Genomic DNA, 22500 nt, shown 5'->3' on the forward strand with positions numbered 1-22500 from the left:
CACATGCTCTATGATGTTTCTAGTTTGTGCATGTGCATCATTATGGCATTATTCTGTGGGTGTGTGTGCATTTCTGATGGGTGTCATCATCCACAGTTCCAGGGCATAGCCACCATACCCAGTAAATGGTCATGTGGGATGCCCCCCCCCCCAGCAAACATCTGGTACAACTGTCATGTGTGTCAGATATGGGTGTCGTGATAACTACCAGGGCTGCCAGCATATACATTCAGGATAATTCCTGGGGCATTGCACACAACCTGGCAGTTGATGGAGTGCTACTCCTTGTGATTGACATAGATTCTACCCTGCTCACTAGATTATGCATTGATGTGTACATGAGTGCAATCTATGGCACCCAGTACTTCAGGGTAATGTGCTACTTGGTAGAACTGTTGCAAATTGCTGGCCCTCACCTCAGGGGAGAGGGGAAAAGATATGTGTTCAATGGCATGTGGTAGCATAGCATCCAGAAATTGGTGGAGAGTCCTGGATGCAGATGCCTGTGATACCCTCATCATGCCCCAGCTGTTTTTTGAAAATTAGCTGTAGTTAGTATCATAAGGGCTACACATGCCTTTGTTTCCACTGGGATAGGTATCCCTCTGTTAGCTCTGGCTCTGAGATTGAGGGTGTTAGAGCTCAGTGAGTTTTTGTAATATGTCCCTGTCCACCCTGTAGTGCTCTACAATCTCCAGGTCATGTAGCTCCTGGAAGTTTCCCTGGGCCTGTCCACTCTTTTCCTTCTCAACCTAGGCCTATTGTCAGCAGCACCAGCAGCATTGACTACAACCTCTAGTACAGTAGAATCTCCATTAACTGGAACTTAAGCAACCACCAATCCCAAGCAGCTGCCAATTCTGATTGGCTCGTATGCCTGTATATGAGTCAATCAAAAATGGCAAAGCAGCTCTCAACCAACCGGAAACTACACTTATCCGACATCTACCAATCCCCATGGGTGCCGGTTAACTGAGAGATTACCGTACATGCAAATGTAGAATAGCTGCAGAAGCCCCTAGCATTATCTCATCAGTTAAAATTTCCAAGTCAGTGCTCCAATGGTTCAGAGTATTGAGGGAAAATCAGATCGTAGGGTGTATGCATACTTTATACAGGTCTGCTGTATGTCCACCATGTGTAATTGTCTACTTATTATGCATTTCACCTGTTTAGATTGTAAGTAACATCATTTAATGGCCATGCTTTATTGCGTGGCGTGACAACAGTTAAAACCTATAATTGAATATATATGGTTTTAATTACTTGCTGTCTTATGTCATCACTGTCACCTGGGTGGTCTTTCTGTATGAACGCACTGAGCTATGTTGCACGCCACAAAAACACAAGCACCGGGAATTAAAACATTCTTACAAGTAATGGGACATACCCCCCCCTGCTGGCATCCACATCCAGTGGAAATATCAACATGGAGTAGGAGCCTACATGAAAGGGGTCTGCGGACACGGTTGCTCGTTTTACCAATTCAACAAATTCAACTCATTTGCATACATATCTGTGCTGAAAGCCTGGTAACTACATGATTCATAGCCATATGACCTGGGCAACAGCACCAATGCACCACTGTGTGGACCTGATGCAATGCCCTAGCATACTTTTCTGACAAATATTATAGACTGCTTTTTATTCCTATATTTTTTTCCAATAAGGCATGTTTGTGCACTGCAAGCGCACAGCACAAACATGCCAAAATTATTAAAAAATATATTTTTACATATTCCCTTGGTTTTCCAGACATCCACAATATACCTTTTGTATGTGTTCTGACATTTCCTGGGGAGTTATGTCCATATTTCTGATTTTTTTACATCCCCTTTTGTCTGAGTCCTACACATGGAAAAATTCCACATACACTACGGACATGGGTTCTACACGAATGCCTTTCTGCATGTTGGATCACTTAACCTGGGTCATTTGCATAAGTTTCACCTGCTTATGAGGTAATTTGCATTACACAGAACTTTCTGTGTTTGCGTGTGCTTGTGCACCTCTAAACATTGCTTATTCACTTACTGAATCTAAAATTGCACACGCTCATGTACGCATCACGCCACAATGCATACACCCAAAAAGTATTCATATAAGCTTTAATGAATTCCCCTATATGTGTTTACTGTATATTGTAATATGATGCCCATTTTCTTGTATGTATGTGTATTTTCTGTTCTTTTATTTGGGAAACGTTTTTCCCCAGGCCTCCGCTGAATACAGATACAATTATCTAGTCAGACTCGTGGTAAACAAATATCAATAAATAAAAAAATAAATAATTTTCTCATTATGACTAAGAAGTTTTACTCTGTGACTCTGCTGAACTGTAATTTGTTGTACTCAGAGACATACCACTGTTCTGATGCTGGCAGACACCAGAATAAATGGAGATCAGCATAGTTTAGGCAGACATCTGGTCAAGAGATTAGAGGGTTACACCACTGCAAAGGTGGAGTGTTACTCCTTGCAATGTCTTAGTTTATTTCCACATGAACTAGGTATGAGCACATCTAGATATTAGGGGGTCTCCTCAACCCATAGTCAAACAGCTGGCCAGTGTAAGGACATCCCCAACAGGAAAGATGTAGCCTACCCACCAAAGGGACACATCCAGGATGTACCACAGAATGCAGTGTCCCTAGCTAAGACAGAGTGAGAGGGTGTGTGGAGAGAGGTGAATTGCTGTTAAATCTAAAAATACCCATCTCCTTGAAAAAAGTATATAGATAGATATTTCAGATGTGATGACAAGGTTAATTCTCAGCTTTACAAACTGCTGAACTTCTGACGTTGCCAGTACTACCAGTACGTTCCTTAGTTGTCTCTACCATTCGAGTATAATCAGTAGTTACATGCACAGTTACAAATCTATCAGCGTATCCTTCATGTGTAACTGGGGGGATTGCTCTACAAGCTACAGAAAAAAATGAAATTAATTACCACCTGTGAAAAAGTGCCCAGCTGGTGGTGATTTATAGTCTACGTGGCAACATTAAATAATATTGTTATTGCTGTTTTGCTATAGAACGGTTTAATTAATAAATATTAATAATGATGGGACAATCAACCATTTTCCCCGCGATTAAGTATAAATCTGGAACCCTTGCAAACTACTGCTATAAATTATAGCTACCTAAGGTTAAGGAAAGTGACGTCAGAACGGTAGTCCACTATGAGATGGGAATTGGATTTTTTCCCAGCCCCCCCCCCCCCCCCCCAAAATAATCAAACAGTATAGTTAAAAGTACATAACCAACCCAATAAACATGAAACCACCGATACCACATCATTCCTGTATAATACGAGTGTAGGAACAATCACTGATACAACTGCTTATAAGAAGAGGGTTAGTTGAGTCTTGTATTTGCTAGAAGTCAGAACAAATTGGCTTCTTCAGTCAGAGACGGATTGTTTACGTCAGGTGTTGGAGGCGGGGCTTTTGGAACCCCGGTCTGCGGTTACAGCATCGCGGCCATGACTTCCTAAGTGAAAGGGGGAAGCTTGGATTATACTAAACTAAATCGCTAATTGGATTGCTACGTACTGTGAATCTGTCATCTTTCCGTCATTGCACCAGTTTATTTCAGTTTTGAAAAGCGAATTGTAGAGCCGGCTGTGTGAAGCGGAAGCTGTTTCTTTGTTCACTTGGCTGGCTGTTGTGGGTAGTCCGTTCTTTGCTGATGGGGTCTGGCGGTGGGATTGCACCGGGCGAGAGGATTTGAGAGCCGCTCACGCCCCCCCGTACTACACATCCTACCTGAGCAGCTCACCTCATGAGGGTGGGCAGTGGCTTACATCTTGCCTTCCCTCCCGGGCATGGGGGGGCAGAATCACCAACAAGGAGGTAGAATACAGTGACCCCTCCCCCCAATACTGGTAGAGACGTTGGGCCAGACGGCCGGGCAGTACAAAACATTGTGATACGGGGCTCCGAGTCATTACTGTACTCTAGAGACCAGTGAGCTTCTCTGGCGTTAACAACGTTTTAACTGACTGGCATTTTTTCACTAATGATACAGGATTCATCGGTGGGGATTTCTAGTGGTAATAACTGTTTGACAGCTGGCGGGTAGCAACGCACCACCGAGGTTTGCTGTTAAGAGTAGACAGACAGCTGTTTGCCTCACATCTTTTTGAAGCTGAAGTGATTGGACCGTTTCCCCTTCAACCTGAGGAGAATGGCGGCCGTAGCCAGTTACTCACCGCCCTGGTGGGCCACTCTTCTTCACCGGCTACCCCGTTTCAATCTCAGTTTTAAGAGCACGTCGAGCCAATTTGAGCCTGAGGACCGTGAGTACCAGGAGGTAAGGAGAGTGGCTTTGGGGTAGTTTGGAATGATTGAGCGACAGACTGATTTTAAGTATTGAGGAAACTAGCTGTATTGATGTCAGCTGTCAAATTAAAAGTGATCAAATTAGTGTTTTTATTTTCGTTATCATTATTAATGTGTAGCTTGTCGTATCCGTTTTCTTTGTGTTTTGTTTATTTGGTGTTTCCTTTAACAGCCAACAAATTGTGCTGGTCTTTTTTCCATTGTTACGCTTTGAAATATGTGTATGCTCTCATTATCTGAGGAGGGTGCCCTTTCAGTACATACTGGGGAAACTGCATGCTTCTCTGGTAAATGTAAGGAGTTCATCATTTCGGTTTTATGCAAATTTGTATCCTAAACTTTTAGTTTTATTCAGATGTTTTGTATTGGTTGTCCATGTCCCACTGCTTTAAACTTACTGTAGTACTCCAAACGGATGATGGTTAGCAGCCATGTATATGACAGTACGTAAAATTCAGTAAATGTGTCTTGTACATATGGAGCATATGTTTTTCCTCCTTTAATCAGGAAATGCAGACAGATTGTGACCATTTGTTTTGCAAGACCACAGTAGATGTGTGTGTAATATATATAAATGTGTGTGTTTGTATATATATGTGTGTATGTATGTATGTGTGTGTGTATGTATATGTATATATATATATATATATATATATATATATATATATATATATATATATATACACACACACACACCAAATTCTTGGCGATATTCAAGTGTATTAACCGACCAGGTCTCGTCGGAATGGGCGTGGCCGACGTGATTGACATGCCGGAGGGCGGCGATTAAGAACGGTAATTTATCGTGATTGACACGGAATGCACACTGTAATTCTGTGTCTTGTAATTAAATGTTTTACAGGCAAATGAGCATAAACACCAATATACTTCCTGATGTGGTATATCCCCAAGTAGCACTTCTGCAGAAAAGGAGAAGCCCCTATGCAATGGGCTACTGGGATGTAAGTTCCCTATGCAATGGGCTACTGGGATGTAAGTTCCCAGATCCTGATCTTGGCACTAAATTCTTGAATTTTCTATCTCCCACATTCAGGGTCCCATACGACTGTGCATCCCATGAGATCATTGACTAAGCAAGGAAGCCACATGCTTGGTATATATAGCAAAGATATACGTATATGTTGTGTTTTGGCAAAAGTGTGCTTTTTTGTCTCTTTGTGACGCATACATGGTATACTGCAAATGATGCTGGAGAGTTTTGGGATTTTGCATTTTTCTCTAGATATATTTCAATGTTTCTTGTTGGCATCTGCTATCAGTGATTTAAGCTATAGCTGCAGTTAATGTTTGTTTTTCTGGTGGCTGCAGAATGCTGCCAGAAGAGTAAGAGACCATCTTGCCACGTTTTAAGACAAATGGACTTTGCAAACCTTAGCTCAAGTTCCAAAGAAATGAGGATGCTCAGTTTATCCCCTTCTACAACAATCTTTCATGGCATGGTGAGAGAGAGAGACAGAAGTTAAAGTGTTTCTAAAATGACATAACCTTGCAAGCAGAAATTTAGCTAGAGTGGGGCAAAGGGCAGTCACCCCATGTGCAATGTATTAGGGGGCATGATTGCTAGAGCCGCCTTTTTTGTTTATTGTAAATGTCACTCATCATTTAAACATGATGGCGGGACAGTAGAGTGTGAGGGTCTTAGGATTTGAAGGAGTGCCAGATCAGATAAGGAATCTTTTTATTTTTAGTTTGTTCTCACATACACCATGGGAGCATAGGGCATTCGGATATGATGCTTCTCCTTAAAATAGAGAAAGAGTACCAGATCAGATACCAGGAACATGAGGGGCATATTTTCCCTTCTTTTGCTCTCACGAAGCGCATAAGGGAATAGCGCTTTAGTACTGGGTACTCCTCCTTAAAGAAGAGAGGAGTACCAGATGGGAAAATTGACTTTTTTGTGGGCTGTAGGATCTGGTGTTCCTCCTTTACAGAAGAGAGGAGCTCTAGATCAGAGAAAGGATCTTTTTTCCTCCTCAATGTAATGTTCAGGAGCACCAGATCGGGTTGCGGCACTGGCACCCAAATGAGACAGCCATGCCTTTGCTTGCAAGCCCTTCTCCTTTGTCATCTCGCCTTCATGCTCATCCTGGCATAAAAAAATGTTTTCCTTTACTTGCCGATAGCAAGGAAAGACAGGTATTACTTCAGAATCAAAGCATGGGGTGTTATTTTACCTTTGGACATTTCTGCCGATGAACTTCAATAAATAAAGTATTCAGTAAATTCAAACTTAACTTGTGTTCCCATTCCTACCTAGGGAAAATGACAGCTTTCAATCAAAAGCTGGGCGGTATACTGATATTGCTGTCACAGGTGGGGATTGGGTGTGGCTTGCTACTGCACATCAGGTGGGTTAATACACTTCAGTATCGCCAAATTCTTTTAGTTGAGTTAGCAGGAGATTATCCAAATGCATCCTTTCCAATTGTCCTGTTGTTACCTTAGTCTTATTGGCATTGTAATTTTTGTATGCAAGGTGGTGGTAATGAATAGTAATCAGTTTACTTGTGGGTGGGCAGTTTGAAGCCAAAAGCTCCCTTACCAGCTTGATATAAGTAAAATACTTTTTTTTCTGAATTGTGCATTTAATCTGTCCCATAAATTTTGTGGGACCACCTTTATGTCATTTTTCTGTATTGTCTATTTGTAGTGTACTGATTAGAAAGTTATGGTTTAGCCTAATTATCTGGTATTTATGTTTAGGCTTATTTAGTGCTTACCCAGTACTGCCTCCGTGGCTTCTTTTTGCCAGAGTACTTGCTGTACCAGTTGGTGAATATGCACAAACTACCAAAGATGTACACATTGTTGCCATAGAAACATCATTGAGATCACTAGGGGGAAAAACTTGTATTTGCAGAGTTTTTAATGTCACTACTAGTATGGAAGGTAGTGAAGTAGGCTTTGTTTTTCTTAGTTGGTGCAGCAAATTTTTTTTATTGATCATTCATTGTTGACTGCAGAAGTTTTTCTAGGTCTGCAGCCTCTTTTACTTGGAGTTGGTCAGAGCAGCACTAGAATGTTTTGGTAAGCTTTATGTTAAAGCTTTATATTATTCACAACATATACCAGGTAAACATAATTTGAGGAAGTTCGGTGCAGCAGCACCTCTTTTTTGCTTTTTGTCATCATCCTGTTTTGGTTACAGAGGATTTGTGCTGGACCAGTATTTAAGAGAAGTCTGGGTATATTGTGCATGGATGTAGCAAGCATAGCTATAGTAATGGTAGCATGTCTGAAAGGATCTTAGGTTTGTAGTAGTGATATATATTTCCAGGAGTCTTCTAAACTTTGGTAGATTCTGTGAAATGTTCATAATGAATTATCATACAGTGAGTTAGCAGCTAACAGTAATAACTTGAATCTGCTACCTTTAAGTATATAATAGTTGCTTGTATGTATCTTTGTAAGATTGCTCTTTACACTGCTTATGTTTGTTAGAAGTAGTAGTAATAATTTTCAGAAGGTGACCGGGTGGATACAGAAGTTGGCTTTTGTTTTCGCACAACCATTTTGTTGAAAGAACATGGGGGGGGGAGGCGGGTTCAGCCAGATTTGGGACCGGGAACCCATTGCCTTTGTTCGTTTTCTGTACAGAACCTCAGCTTATTATATGATTTTCTTTTCATCATGGGATTAACTCTGAGATGTTGACAGACATGGCCAGCCAGACACTGGATAATTGCATTAAGTGAACCTGTATTTGATAGTGCTAAAATTCAGTCATTGTTGCATTTCTAAAAAAAAAACAAGTTCATCGGTCTTTCATTGTAAATTGGCCTTTTAGTATTTTCTGCATAACTGTTGCTTTTTCATCCGTGAGATGATGTACTAAAATAGTTAAAATTGTTGTAATGCATAAAAATTCATACTTTTTGTTTTAAAATATCCCAGAATTCAACTCAAACGTTTCTTGCATAAATAAGTCATTGCTTTCATTTTTAGATTTTTTTAGTAGGTGTTGCCTGACTTTTAAAGTAAAACATTCCACAGCAGCTGGAATGTTCTACCTGACTTTGGGAGATTGTGTTCCCCCACACGTAACTCATTGGAGCATCTTCCCCGGGGAAGATCTTGATTAGTTCAGTGACTCGCTGTTTGGCAAGAACTGAATGAGTGGATGGATGATGACTGACATGCATATTAGGAGGAGTTTTTTGTTAAGGAGTCCCTAACTGCCTTAGGTCAGATGATGCCTGGGTTTGCAGTGCATTGGCATATGTTTGCACATGTTTTTTCTCACGCAAACATCTTGCTGTATAGATTTCTTCCAATGTATCCTTTCTTGTATTAATCTGTTGAACTGTGTGCAGCCAAGGGTAGGTCACGTCTGTCCGCTATGGATTGATTTGAAGATTGTTTGTTCTCCTCCCCAAAGAAGACCTCCACTCGGATGACCCACTTTTGAAACAAACCTGTGGCACCAGGGCCACTAAACTAGATGGAAGTTGTATGGAAGAACTCTGGACCTGCACCAGCAGGCCGTCGTCATACTGAGAATTGCACCCTGAGCAAGACTGATTAAACATTCTTAGTTTTCAGAGCAGCTTTACATATCTGTCATAATTTAACTGGCCCACTAGGCTAATGGCCTGTCTTAAGGGGAGTAAATGTGTTGACCATATTCATGCTAACTAGGGGAAATTTTATCAGGACACCAGAGAACTTCTCCTACTCCTTTTGGATAACTGTGATGGGAACAGTTTAATTCACATGTGCCACCCACCAATTGAGACAGGTCGTACTTCAGTTTAATGTGTAATCCATTGGTGGCATTTTTATTCATGTCTTTGATAATCTCATGTTATCGACTCTTTTTTTTTTTTTTTTTTTTTTTTTTTTACACTTATTCTCCCATGTTCACCTTTCATATGTATCTTAATGTCTCTTTGCTGCTTGATGCTTTGGTAGGAAAGTCAGTAGTTTGGCCTTTCAGGAGCTGGGAGGTTACTGAGGTATTACCATATTCTTATTTTTCTTGCAGTATTGCATTAAATCTATTTTGACTATTCATTTAGCTCTGGTTACACACTGAGAATTCGAGGTAGTCTCTTAACTTAAATCTGCTCCTTTTTGTTGAATGGACTTTTACCATGTTGCTGATCTGACATCAGATATGCATCTGCTTAATCAGTACTCCCCAGTCTTCAGTTTATATACATTACTGATTTTGTTTATACTTATTTTAATTGCATATTGACACCAGTGCAGTACAGTGGTGTTGATCTGTCAGTCTAAAAAGTCCAAGGTTTGTATTTTTTCTGTCTCTCTCCTGTTGTGCCATACAACATTTGGCTGGTAATGTGTAGTCTGCATTACCTGAAGTTATAATTGTGCATTCTGAAACTGATGGTTGCCATTTCGTCTGACTAGATGAAGTATTCCTAGACAATGCTGATGGTGATTATATTCGTGGGCACAAATCCCTGTCCATTGGAAGGACGGAATGTCTATGATATGCCAGATCTAATTGGCCGATTTGTAATGAATTATGTCTGTAACAGAGTTCAGTACTAGCAGTGGTATTGTGAGTTGACCCTTTTTTGCTTTTGCCTGTTAAGAACGTGGGATACTGCCATAAAAAATGGCTATTTATAGCCTGCAGTAAAAACGCTAATTCTGATTGAGTTTCATGAAGGTAGGGCAGTTTCAGGTTTAAGTGTAAAATGTGTAATCAGAATTGCTTTTCCGACTTCTATTCTGAATCCGTGTAAAAGGATGTTTAATCTCCATTTACAAAAAGTTGAGTGTGTATGTGGTGGCTTAAAGTATGAGTTGGTTTGTATTACCTTGTGATGTGTGCAAAAATAAGTTATGGCTTCAGCAGCGAGTCAAAATCTGTGCAAATGAGACACAACTAGCTGTATAAAATCTAAAATGTAATGGAAAAAAATGCATAGCGTTGTCCCTATTCCATTGTTTCTGTGAAACTGATCTTGCTTCTTTTTAAGATGGCGTGCAAAATATTGTGCAATATTGTGCTACAGGGGTTGTACCACTAGTACTTGTTGAGAGCCATGCACCGTCCTTTGTCTTAATTAGTAAAATGTAAGTGTCTATATCTAAACTGTACTTATTTGTAGTTGGGTCATATTTAGTTGGTAGTAAATATTGGGAATTTAGAGTTCTTTTAGTAACTTGACAGAGAAATGTGGTGCAAGGCACTTGGTGGTAGTAGTTGTGCATTGTATTCACACAAATTACATATGCAAAAAAATGCATTTCTTATGTCTTGCTTTTTGTAGTTTTATTTAAAAAAAAGTGTAAGAATCAAAATTATTTCTTTGCTAAATGAGTAAATGTGTTGACTTGACTCTTGTCTCAATTTCCAAGAACAGCCTGGAATGGAATGCTAGTATCCAGTTCATAATCTGCTCAGAGGAAGTGGAGATGGTATCCAATTACTATAGCTCCGCTGTCCAGATTTTTACCTTGTGTGTTTTAGCTATTTCTTACAAAACACTGAAGGTATTTTGAAGCCAACATACAGTATGGTATTGTATAGGTATAGAAGTAAAACTACAGATCTGTGCGCATATAATATTGATGCATGTTCCATTTTTATGGAGTCCAGTAAATTGCAAAATCTTGTTTTATCAAAAGTTCAGGTGGTATAGGCAGCTTGGAGTGTGCAACTTGACTTATGTTTCCATATCAGCAACTTTGCCTTCAAGTTTTGTTTAAGTATAGGCTGTGCAGATTGTATCTTACTTCTGGAAACCCTATTGTATTAAAAGCAGAGGTTGGAGATGTGCATTTATTAAACCTGTCATTAAGGGAAAGGGGAGTAGAACACATCCAGAGTCGTATAGACGCTTAAGTCTACTTTCAAGTTGTGGAAAAATAATGGAGGTAACGTTAGATAAGTTATTGTTAGAATTGGAAAGGTTAGGGCTTGAAACTGTATATGAGCATGCATATGTTGAAAATAGATCTGTTACCACTTGTAACGTGATGATCTATAACAATTTAGCAACAGCTATGAATTAAAAATTATGTTGCAATTTATATTGACTTCATCATTTGACAGGGTCATACACAACACTGTAAATTAGAGCAACTAGTTATTGATGTACTCTTAATAAGCTGGATAGCTGCATGGCTTGCAAATAGGACATTTTTATTTATTTACATTTGTTGACCGGGAGAGTCCAACTGAACACTGGTCCGTTTTCAGCAGAGGCCCGGGGAGAAAAGCTCCACATTAAGGACATGGCAAGTATCAGACAGGAACTGGACAGGTGAATTTCTTGGTTACGATCTGGGTGTCTTGTTCTAGGTCTATACTTGTTTAGATAGGTATGAAAGATGCAGTCCTTTTCATCTGAGGTGTTACACAGTTTGTATGCAGATGACTTGAAATTGGGTAAACTGATTACATGTGTTACAGATAAGGCGTTTCTGCAAAAGAACTTGATTAAATTGTCCATTTGGGCACAGGAGACTAATATGCTGATTAAATACGTCAAAAACTAAGCATATGAGATTTGGGAGACCTAGAGTGGAAGGTGAATATTTAATACCGCACACAGTGATCGAGACTGTAGATTCATTTAAAGACCTGGGTAGATCCAGCTTTGTTTTTCTAATTGTTATCAACCAATTTGTTATTGATAGTTGTACAACTGTAGGTAATATAAAAAGATTTATAAAGTCTAGGAAATCAGAAAAAAGTTATTGTTTTTAATTACATTGGACCCAAAACTGAGTATGGAATAACAATATGGAAGCCTTTTAAGAAAATTGTCTTGAGTAAACTGGAAAGAGTACAGCAGAAATATACAAAGGGCATCCATGGATGTGAACATTTAAGTTTATGAAAAGCTAAAATATCTGAACTTGTACAGCATCTCGCACAGATATTTAAGAGGAGATCTTACTCCGGTATATAGGCGTTTAGAGAAAACTACCTCTGGGAATAATTTGAGGTTATCAAAAAGTGGAAGAGAATTATCAGACAATCTAAGATTCTAGAGAAATTAAGTATTCCAATTGGTTATCTGAGAGAGCAGCTGATGCATGGATTAGACTACCAAATTACATTAAAGCAAGCACTAGTTTGGGTATTTTTAAGAACAGCCTGGACACTTACTAAGGAAAAAAGTTATGTACTAACCATAACGTTCCATGTTGTCCATCTCGCCCTTCATTCTTACGGGTTGGCTCCGATTTGGCCGAATACTGAAGCTCCAAGTCTTTCACTTGGCTTGTGGCTGAACACCTATCCCATCATGCAGAGGTGTAATCCCCCAGATCCTGTTTGCTGCTAACCATAAGAATGTGGTTACATGTGTCATATTTTGGAATATAGGTATAACGAAGAAAGTCAGAGAATCTCCTTGCCTAGTGAAAAAAAACACTGGCCCAGTATGAAACTGTTGTCAGGAAGAAAGGAAATTTAAACTGCAATAGTTTAGGCTGTGGTTGTGCTCTTTCCTTGTGCATTTGCATTGTAAGAGTGTTTGTTTTTTTATTTATTTTTTTAAGCTAAGTTCCACGTCAGCATTCTGAGTTTATATGTGGTTTGCTCTATGACCCATGGTTCATTGCTTATGCTTCCTCAGCTTATTGTCACCACATCATTTCCCTTTCCAAAAGTTTGATTTTGTTCAATTTATAGAACATTGCACTGATTTGGCTTTACCACTGCAGTATTTTTTTAAATTATGATCAGCACTATGCCACAGAGGGATTGAGCCCTAGCTATGACTCTGACTGTGGTTTGCTTATGTTTTGCCAGCTCACCTATGGTAGGAAAGTGGGATGTAGTTTACAGCCAAAGATTAGGACTGAATGCATGTCCATATGTAATGCACACTGGGAACTGGGTGCAACAGTGGGGGAGTTTAACCAACCCCTGCAGTTTTTAGGGTGGTGCCACACCAGGATGTCTTGAACTCTGCTGACATGTTTTCCATCAGTTGAAATTTGTGAGGCCCTGGTCTGAAGGGAGAAGGGCTAAGCTGGGTGTCGGGGAAAGTGGAGCAGATGATTTGAAGAAAAGCTGTGAGATGCAGCTGATGGCAGAGAGCTATACTGTGCCCCCCTTCTCCCCCAAAAATAAACAAGTAAAAACCTATGGTAGTTCTGTTTTCTTTTCTGTATTTTTTGTGTATGTATAATGTTTCTATTCAGAAATAGTCAAAGTATGTTTTATGATGTTTATTTTTGGACTTTTTAATATTTAGAACCAGAAAACAACTAAAGCTAGGCTCTGGAATCAAGTTTAGCAATTATTTTATTACTTAATTTCCTACTTTTGTTGTGTTTTACCACTTCACTCAGTTTAGTTTTCTCTTACTTATTCAAGAATATTACATTGTGCAGTTGCAGTTTTTAATCTCTTTTCCCATTTAGCACTGTTGGGTGTTTTATTCCTAAATTGGCCTGTTTCCACAGAGATTTTGTATGGCATTTTTTTTCCTCCGGTTAATGTAGCTATCCTTCCATCTTTTCAAAAGGAAGTGCTAAGTTATAGTTATTCCAGTTGAGTGCCTTTTGCATTCAGTGTTACCTTGTAGTGTAATGGGATTTGAAGGGGTCATGGCAGATCTGCATTTAGTAGGAAAGTTTGCTAGGTTAATGTATTACGATATTCCACCCCCAGATGATAAAACTGAATTAAATGACATTTATCTCAAATTGAGTGTCTGCTTAAGTTGTGTAAATAAGTCATCCCGGAAGGAGCCAGCCCTATTGCCTCTTCACCTTTACAGACAGGATTTTTCTTTGGCCCACCACAGACATTGTATTGTGACACAGGGTTCTTTTTATAAAACACAATATGGTAGAGGTCTGACTGGACTTGTACAACTTTTTTTATGGTCTCTGGGAGGCTTGGAGTAGCAGAGGGGATGAAGACTTTTATCTGGCTGGGGTAACATTGTAATGGGTTTGAGGGGATAATGAACATGATGGATTGTCTGCAGGTGGCAAAAGCATGTACTTTTTCTAAGGAACACAGGGTTGTTTAAGCACAGGGGATTTAAGTATGGACTTCGGTTTTTAGTGTTGCAGTTTAGACAACACATTAAACCCTAGTAATGTCTGCAAGCATTTTTTCCAGAATCATCCTAGTTATACCCTTGTGTTAAATATTGTCCGTTCCTATTTATGTTTGCATGTAGCATGGCTTTGAAATTAGCTGTTGAAATGTTTTTTATCTTAAAACTTGCATGGTGGGCAACACAATTTTTGCCCTATCTCCAAAAAACATTTTTGATTTTCCTGGTAAATTACTGAGGATTGCAGTCCGTCCTTAGTGTATTGTAGTGAATATTTCATATTCGGAAAATTCATATAGATGCAAAACCTATTGTATTAACTTAATGGCCATGATTTTAAGCATTTGTTCTACCCCCCCCCCCAACAAAGTTTTTTTTTTTGTTTTGAGTAAAACAAGTGAGAAAGATGCTTCAGTGCTTTAAAAACAAGTTTGTTGTGACTTGTAGACTTTTCTAATTTAATAAATGCTGGCACTGTGTTTTATTAGTTTGTGTTGAGAAATTTGCTGTTTGTACTTCAAAATACCTCTAGAACCAGAAGTGCTTTGTACTTGAACTTGATTTTGTTTAAAGGGATCTGGATGTTGTCTACTGGCAGTTAACAAACCTCCAGCTCTCTAATGGAGGGAATGACATGAGGACAGATCCTGAATGATTTTGATTTGATTTTATATATATATATATATTTTTTTTTTTTCTGCATGGTAATGACCTTCTTGCTCTCTCAGTTCACTGACATGAAATTACCAGTAATTGACATCCAGAAAAGTTTTAATTACTTGCAGATAATTGATTGGGGTAAACTAAATTGCTTGTTCTCTACTAATTTTGCTGCGTTAGGAAAATGTGCTGGATGTTTTGTCTGAGGTTCACACTGGATGTCATCCTTACTAGTATGATGGGTAATGAAATGCACATACATTCAACCCCTCCCCCATAATTGGAGTGAAGAATTTTGTTTTACCAGTCTGAAGTTATGTTCGAGTGGCAGTATTTTCTTTCCACTTTTTGGCGCGGTTTGTTTTCATATTAAAAAGTTGTGACATCTGTATTTACACATTGCATAAGCATGTAATTGAAAGTCCTAGGGTCATACCTCTCAACTGTCAAGGATTTTGCACATGTCCTGATTTTTGTCTTTTTTTTTTTTTTTTTTGTCTTCATAAAATTTCTGGATTTATGGCATGTCATTTGAGGATTGAAGTAATTGAATAATGACAGATATTTGAGTTTCAGAAGTATTCTTTGGGAAGTGCATGCTAAGGTAAAACCTGTTTATTCTATCAACTTTCTAAAATTTATAAAACCGAACCAAGTTCTGGGCCTTAACAGCCGTTACCCAGCTGGACTTTCTCGTAAACAAATTTAAATGAAGTTCTCATTTACAATCTCTCCCTATTTTTTTGCCCTTTTGTCCCCCAATTATTGTTTTTGTGTAGAATTCTTGTACAAAGATGTTGATGGGTTTGCTTGGTAGTCTTAATTGTTAGCATGTTGGAGGTATCGGCACTGTAAAAGATTTTGAAGCACTTGCTAAATCTGTCAAGTATGCATTTTATTTTGAAATTGATGTAACTAAATTATTTTGGGTGCTGATTGTCTTGCCACAAATTAAGCTACTTTATTGCACACCACTGTTTTAACTTGAAGTAGGAGTTGTACTGATATATCTATGCGTCTGAGTCCGTGAGTATATATTTATTGTGTAGTGTAGTCTATTTACTTGATATGTTGTTGGGACTGTTTCTTTTTCTAGTTGTTTTGTTGGCTTTCATTTGACTACCTTGGTAAATTTTGTCACAAACAGAAATTGGATCCTTCTCTGGCAATATAGGTAAACTTGATCTTGATGTTTGATTGTGGACCTGGACGTCTAAAGCAACCAGTACTGTAGTTTTGTTCTGTGGTCTTCATTCATTGTACATCTGTCACGTGCTGTTTTATTCTAAAGTTGCAAATGACCTGTTGAACCCTGCACAGTAATTGTAGCCTCCCCAAAATGTTTGAAATATAAAGTCAGTATTTTCAGCTTTAAAACTGTAGCAGTTTTGCTCCATTGTGTAGTGGTAAAAGTGATACATGAGGATGTGCCACTTGGATGTCAGAAGATAATTAGAATGGAATTGCACAGAGATTCAGTATTATTTTATTATACGTATGTGCATTGATTTGGATGGCCACGGTGGTGCAGCGGTTAGCGTTGCCACCTCACGGCAAGAGGTTCTCCGGTTCGATCTTCTGCTGGGGTACTTTCTGTGCAGAGTCTGCATGTCCTCCCTGTGGTCGTGTGGGTTTCCTCCGGGTGCTTCGGTTTCTTCCCACATTCCAAAGACATGTTGTAGGTGGATTGGACACTCTAAATTGGCCCTAGGTGTGAGTGCGTGTGTGTGCCTTCTGTGGAAGGTTGTGTGCCGGGCTGGCAACTCGACACCGTAAAACTCCACTGCCAATCATGAGCGGACAGGTGATTCGCTGTGGTGACCCCTAACCGGGGAAAAGCCGAAAGAAGATGATACATATGTGCATTGAGTTAAGTGATAAACCTACAAGGTGGTGTAGAATGCCAGGAATTTTCACTATTACTTGCTAATTAAAAAAAATCACAAGCTGGCTGAGCAGCATTAACTAAAAAGGGACATCCAACATAAGAAAAAAAATGTATTACCATACTCGTTTTGCAGGTGTCATTTCATAATATTTGTAAGATAGTTCAACTTAATACTCCTCTGCTTCTGTCTCTTGTGAATTGCTCTACAATGGAGACTAGTCACCATCCTGTCCTTGGGATGTTTGCTAGAGTTAAGGATGCCATACATGCATAAAACCAGTTAGTAATGTTTGGTATGAAGTCCTCGCGGACATCTGTGTCTCTTAACAATTTATACTACTCTTTGGGGTGGAAGGACTCCGTGTAAACTGTGTTGCCTCCCCTCCTTTCCATATTGATTGTGGCTTTTCTTAGATTTTTAATAGGTGTAGAAATGGGCATGTCTGTTAAGTGATGCATTTAGTTTTGAAATTTAAAAGTTGTTGATTGGGAGACCAGTGATATTATGTTACACTGGGATCATGACTTTTGAATCTGATGGCATCCTTTTGAAGAGGTCAGCACTTGAAAAACTGATTCTGCATATTGCTTGCATATTCTCTTTCGTGGAACTTCAGACAATAACTAACTGGCATATTATAGGCCCATATATAGTTCATGGAGTAAAATTTGCTTAAGTGGCAAGGCATTGCTAGTCATCAGGGTTGGTGGGAGGTTACCATTGCCACTCTATTCTGTTGGAGGTCTTGAGTTGAGTTCAGTAGGGCTGTCTGTTGGTTATACTACTACTTCTTCTTCTTTCGGCTTTTCCCGGTTAGGGGCTACCACAGCGGATCACCTGTCTGCTCATGATTGGCAATGGAGTTTGTGTCGAGTTGCCAGCCCGATGCCCAACCTTCCACGGAAGGCGCACACATGCAGAAACACACTAGTGCCTAGGACCAATTTAGAGTGTTCAATCCACCTACAGCATGTCTTTGGGATGTGGGAGGAAACCGGAGGAAACCCATGCGACCACAGGGAGGACATGCAGACTCCGCACAGAAGGCACCCCAGCCGAGAATCAAATCTGAGAACTTCTTGCTGTGAGGTGGCAACGCTAACCACTGCACCACCGCGGCTACCCGTTATACATCAGTAATCCAAAAAAGCAGAAATTGCAAGTGTGTCAGATTGCAAACAATTAACATACTTTAAGAAATGAAAGGACACAAATTATTACAAAGTACTGGGTAACAACGATGCTGTCATTCATTTAAGATCTAGCAATCACACTAGACAGAGAGTCTAAACGTTTGGTCAGAAAACTGCACTGCTGTTGTAGCTGCTTCCTTACTGGTAATATTTTCTATAGACTTTTATTTTCATGTTGATAGAGTGTGTGTTTTAAATACAGGTTCTTTGTATATTTGAATTTGCTGTGCATTGTGTTGGTGGTATTCGTATTGTAGTAATTGCTCTGCTATGTTGGTATTAATCCTATTATAAATTACTACTGTTTATTAAATGACATTATTTTACATGTGTCGTCTGGCACTCATGGTCAAGTCATGACAGGAAAAAAATCACTTTTTTGGATCAAGTTAATTTACCCATTCAATAACAAAAAAAGAAATAAAACAAATGAACACCACATTTTCACTAGAGTCTCCAATTTTCTTTCTGTTGTCCAAATGCATGCTGTCAGATTTATTGACATGGATGTGGTGGTTTGTGTTCCTGGCTGTATGTGTGGTCCACCACAGTGTGCAATGTCTTGTCTCCAGGTTAGTTCCTGCGTTGCTTCTGTTGTTTTCTAGCATAGGCTCCATACATCTTGTTTTTGAACCAGTTAAAACTGGATGCAGAAAAAACTGGATTGCTAGATCTCTGAGATAATCTTGCCAGCCAGATAGACTGTGAAGCTTCAAGTATATTAGTTTAAAGCATGTTAAGGACAGGCATTAGTAAATTATGCCCAATTCTTTTCTTGGTGAATGTTTTGCTGTTATATGATCTTGCATTGATTCCAAGAAGTCTGTATCTACTTGGAACCACAGAAACAACATTTTCATTCATATTGGTTGTAATTTGGCTTTTTCCAGGGACTGAATGCAGTTTCAGTTTTGCATGTTGTACTGCTAGCTTTTTGCCAGTATGCTACTGTACTAGTGACTGAAGTGCATTTTCACCTGCCTTTGGGACTGGGGTCTGCTGTGGGAAAGTTTTGGGTGCATCTATATATGCTTCTATCTAGTTTGTGCATTATAAAGAGACATACCATGCTGTTAACATTATTTCTGTAGGTTACTCTGTTTAGTCTGTATTCCTTATTTAACTATTCACTATATTTCTGAGTAAAATATTTTATGAGGTTAATAATAAAAATGCAGTATAAGAAAGGACCGGCTATTTTCCATCCAAGTTTATTGGAGGGGCGTGTTTGTAGAAACATCAGTCTGCAAAATTGTAATCTGGCATTTTTGTGCGTTGATTTAGAATGTGATCTGTTTTAATAAAAATATTAGAGTCCTAAGTGTGCATTTTGGCTTTCTCTCTATTTTAAGGTTTGTGTGTTTTGTATGGAAATTTTTAGATGCAGCAATTAGAGTAGGGATTTTTATTTTTTTCATATGAGAAGGTAGATGATACAAGCTAAATGCTTTTTGGCAAATGTTCGCACTTTACTTTTTCACTGGAGTTCTTGATTGTTGTAGGTTATAAACTGGATAGTTGGAAAATTAATTCTGCTTAAAGTTGGGAAAACAAATTCCAAAGCAGTTAGGTAGCTTTTTTTATGTGGGCAAAATATTTAAAAGCCTTCCTTTTCCAAGGCATCCTGTGAGGTGTGTAATTTTCTTTAGGGGAAAACAATGTTTTAGCAGAGTGACTTAGTACATAATGATTTGCCATTCTTTATTGTGTCTAAGCCAGGTATGGACAAATTTCCATTTTTAAAATGTAATAATAAGCAATAACTCTGAAAACAGTTATATATCTAGTGAGTATAATTGTTGTCACTTGTGCAGCGGTAGCGTTGTTACCTTGCAGCAAGAGGTTCTCCCGTTCGATTCCCGGCTGGAGCACCTTCTGTCTGCATTTCCTCCCCTTGGTCCAGTGGCATTCGAAAGACGTGTAGAATGGGCGTGCCTTCGTTGAAGGTTGGGCATCGAGCTGGCAAGTTGGCACCGTAAAAATCTACTGCCAATCATTAGCGGACCAGAGTTCCCCTGTGGCAACCCCTAACCAGGAAAAGCCAAAAGAAGAACAACTTGTAAAAATTGCAAAGGCATGTTTCCTTTCTGAGCCAGTGCTGAAGCATGTTCCTTTTTGGGATGATTTGCATGTCACTCATTGCTAGGAAAAGTGGGGATTTATAAACATTGCTTTTGTACATGTCCTGTATGTTGCTTATTTTTTTCTGCTTGGTTTGTGTTTGTGCCTACATAGGGATGTGCCTTTAATTTCAAATCTAGTTGGTAATCCTGTTGAATGTCTGCTTCAGAATATTCAGAATACAGCCCTGGTCTCGCTTGTTGAGGGTCATCATGTAACCCACGTATAAGCTGGACCGTTATTAGCACAGTCTGTGTAAATCAAGTCTGGTGCTCAGGTACCCCCCCCCCCAATGCCTGTGCAAATGCAGAACATTTCAACCTGTAGCAAGGGCTTCAGCAGTGAAGGACAAGGTGATCAAGGATGAGACGACTGTACTCCAGCAATGGCTTAGGGTGTGGTACCCCCGTGCCTTGTTGACTGTCCAGAGCTTGAGGGTTGACCACTCTGGTCTTGCGTAACAACCCTTGATAGAATTTGGGGAAGGGATCCAATCTCTTGTGTCTTATGTCTGCTGGTACCAAATAATTTAAGTTCTCAGCTTCATAGGCATGTACTAAGCTGTCAGTCAAGTAGACCGTTGGGAGGGTAGCCACTATATATCCCATTATTTGCTCCCTTCTGCCGATAAGGGTATGAGGAGCTAGAGCAGGGTAAATTTTCTGATCCCCATCCACGCATTCAGGGTAGAGTTTAAAAAGGGTTGAAAAGCTGCTTTTGTGAGGAACTTTTGGAAAAGGTATCTGTCACAGCAACTTTTTTTTTTCTTTCCGTTAATTAGTACAATGTAGATATAGATCACTGTAAGAGGTTTTGGTGTTGTGACTTGTTTTACGAATGTGTAAAAGGTCAAGCAGGATGGGATCATGTTCGTAAAATCAAACTGTCTAGCAGGTACAAAAGTCATGCCTTTTGCTAATAGATTAGCCTTTTGGGCTGTCTCTGCCTGTTGAAAATGTATTGAATGTTTGTACTGTCATATAAAATGATGAGAAAGATTTTAAGGTATACAATTACTCTAAAGTAAATATAGAAACTGATGTAGCTAATCTATTAGCAAAAGGCATGACTTTAGTACCTGCTAGATCATTTGATTTTACAAACACAATAATAGAAGTTATACCTTAGAAAATTAAATTTTTCTCTTAAATCATAGTAAGGCATATGACTCATCAAAATTTATGGAGTATTAGTTCAACTTATCCACCCCTCCACTGAAGTTAGTCCTATATGAAAAACTGTGTGAACTTGACTTAAAAAAACTTGCAAAAGAACAAGTCTCACAATTTTAATTTGACAGAGACTGGAATAGCAGCCATGGAGCACTTGCAAGGTAACAACATTAGCCAGACAAGAGGGTGGGGTAGTTATTATGGCCATAGACAGTTACAATGAAAGGTTACAACTATTTTTAGAGACTGACACGTACAGTGAAAGTGCCCCTTAATGAATTAAATGGGGCATACAGAAAGATTCATGCACAGTTAACTGATATATTCTTAGTTATATAGATCGATGTCAATTCCTCTCTCTATCTGAACATAATTACACCAGGAATACCAGTATTTTTTTTGGGATTCCAAAAATACATGAGTATTCAAAATTCCCCTATGAGACCTCCAGCTGATGGAAGAGGTTCCATTACTTATTCATGTGCTCAGTTCTTTGACAATGAGTTAAAGAAAATGGTGACAGAAATTCATATATGTAAAGACTCGTGGAGCTTCTTAGAACAGATAAATAAAACACCTTATGTTAGTGACCTATTCATCACCATAGGTGTAACTGACCCCATTACACAGTTATCCCACAACAAACTGGGATAGAATGGGTAAACGAAATGCAGGTGCCAACCAGTACATTTAACCCTTATTCTAAAATTGTTAAGAGTTGGTTTTAACTAATAATGGTCTCTCTTAACCATAAGTATTACTTGCAAGAGAAAGGAATAGCCATGGGCTCACCATGTGGTGGAGCCTATGCAAACCTAGTTATGGCATGGTGGGAAAGACAGTTTGTCTTCCAGTCAAGGTTTAATAATTATATTAAACTATATCAAAGGTTTCAAGATAACATTTTATATTATTTGGAAAGGAACGCAGACTGAGTTATGTGAATGTTTGTTGTATATTAATGAAACTACTAGTTAAAGTTTACATGGCAATATGATTCAGTCCGCATTGATTGTTTAGATGTGAATTTGATGAAAGATGATGAAGGTGGCAGATGTGTCTAAAATTCATAGAAAAGCTACATACTCTTAA

At 39.0% G+C, this 22500-nt stretch overlaps 1 protein-coding gene across 2 annotated transcripts in view; it reads left to right on the forward strand.

Annotated features, from left to right (window-relative positions):
• Positions 1-3401: 3401 nt before the first annotated feature.
• The window catches only part of TTYH3 (tweety family member 3), a 1772574-nt gene continuing 1753475 nt past the window's right edge, over positions 3402-22500 (forward strand). For both annotated transcript variants that reach the window (XM_044089562.1, XM_044089563.1), the window contains exon 1: positions 3402-4316. In XM_044089562.1, coding sequence (XP_043945497.1) covers positions 4191-4316 — 126 coding nt within the window. In that variant the 5' untranslated portion in view covers positions 3402-4190. The remainder of the gene's footprint in view (positions 4317-22500) is intronic.

The sequence above is a fragment of the Protopterus annectens genome, chromosome 12.part0 (assembly GCF_019279795.1).
Source record: "Protopterus annectens isolate FY-2018-M chromosome 12.part0, PAN1.0, whole genome shotgun sequence".
NCBI lineage: Eukaryota > Metazoa > Chordata > Ceratodontiformes > Protopteridae > Protopterus > Protopterus annectens.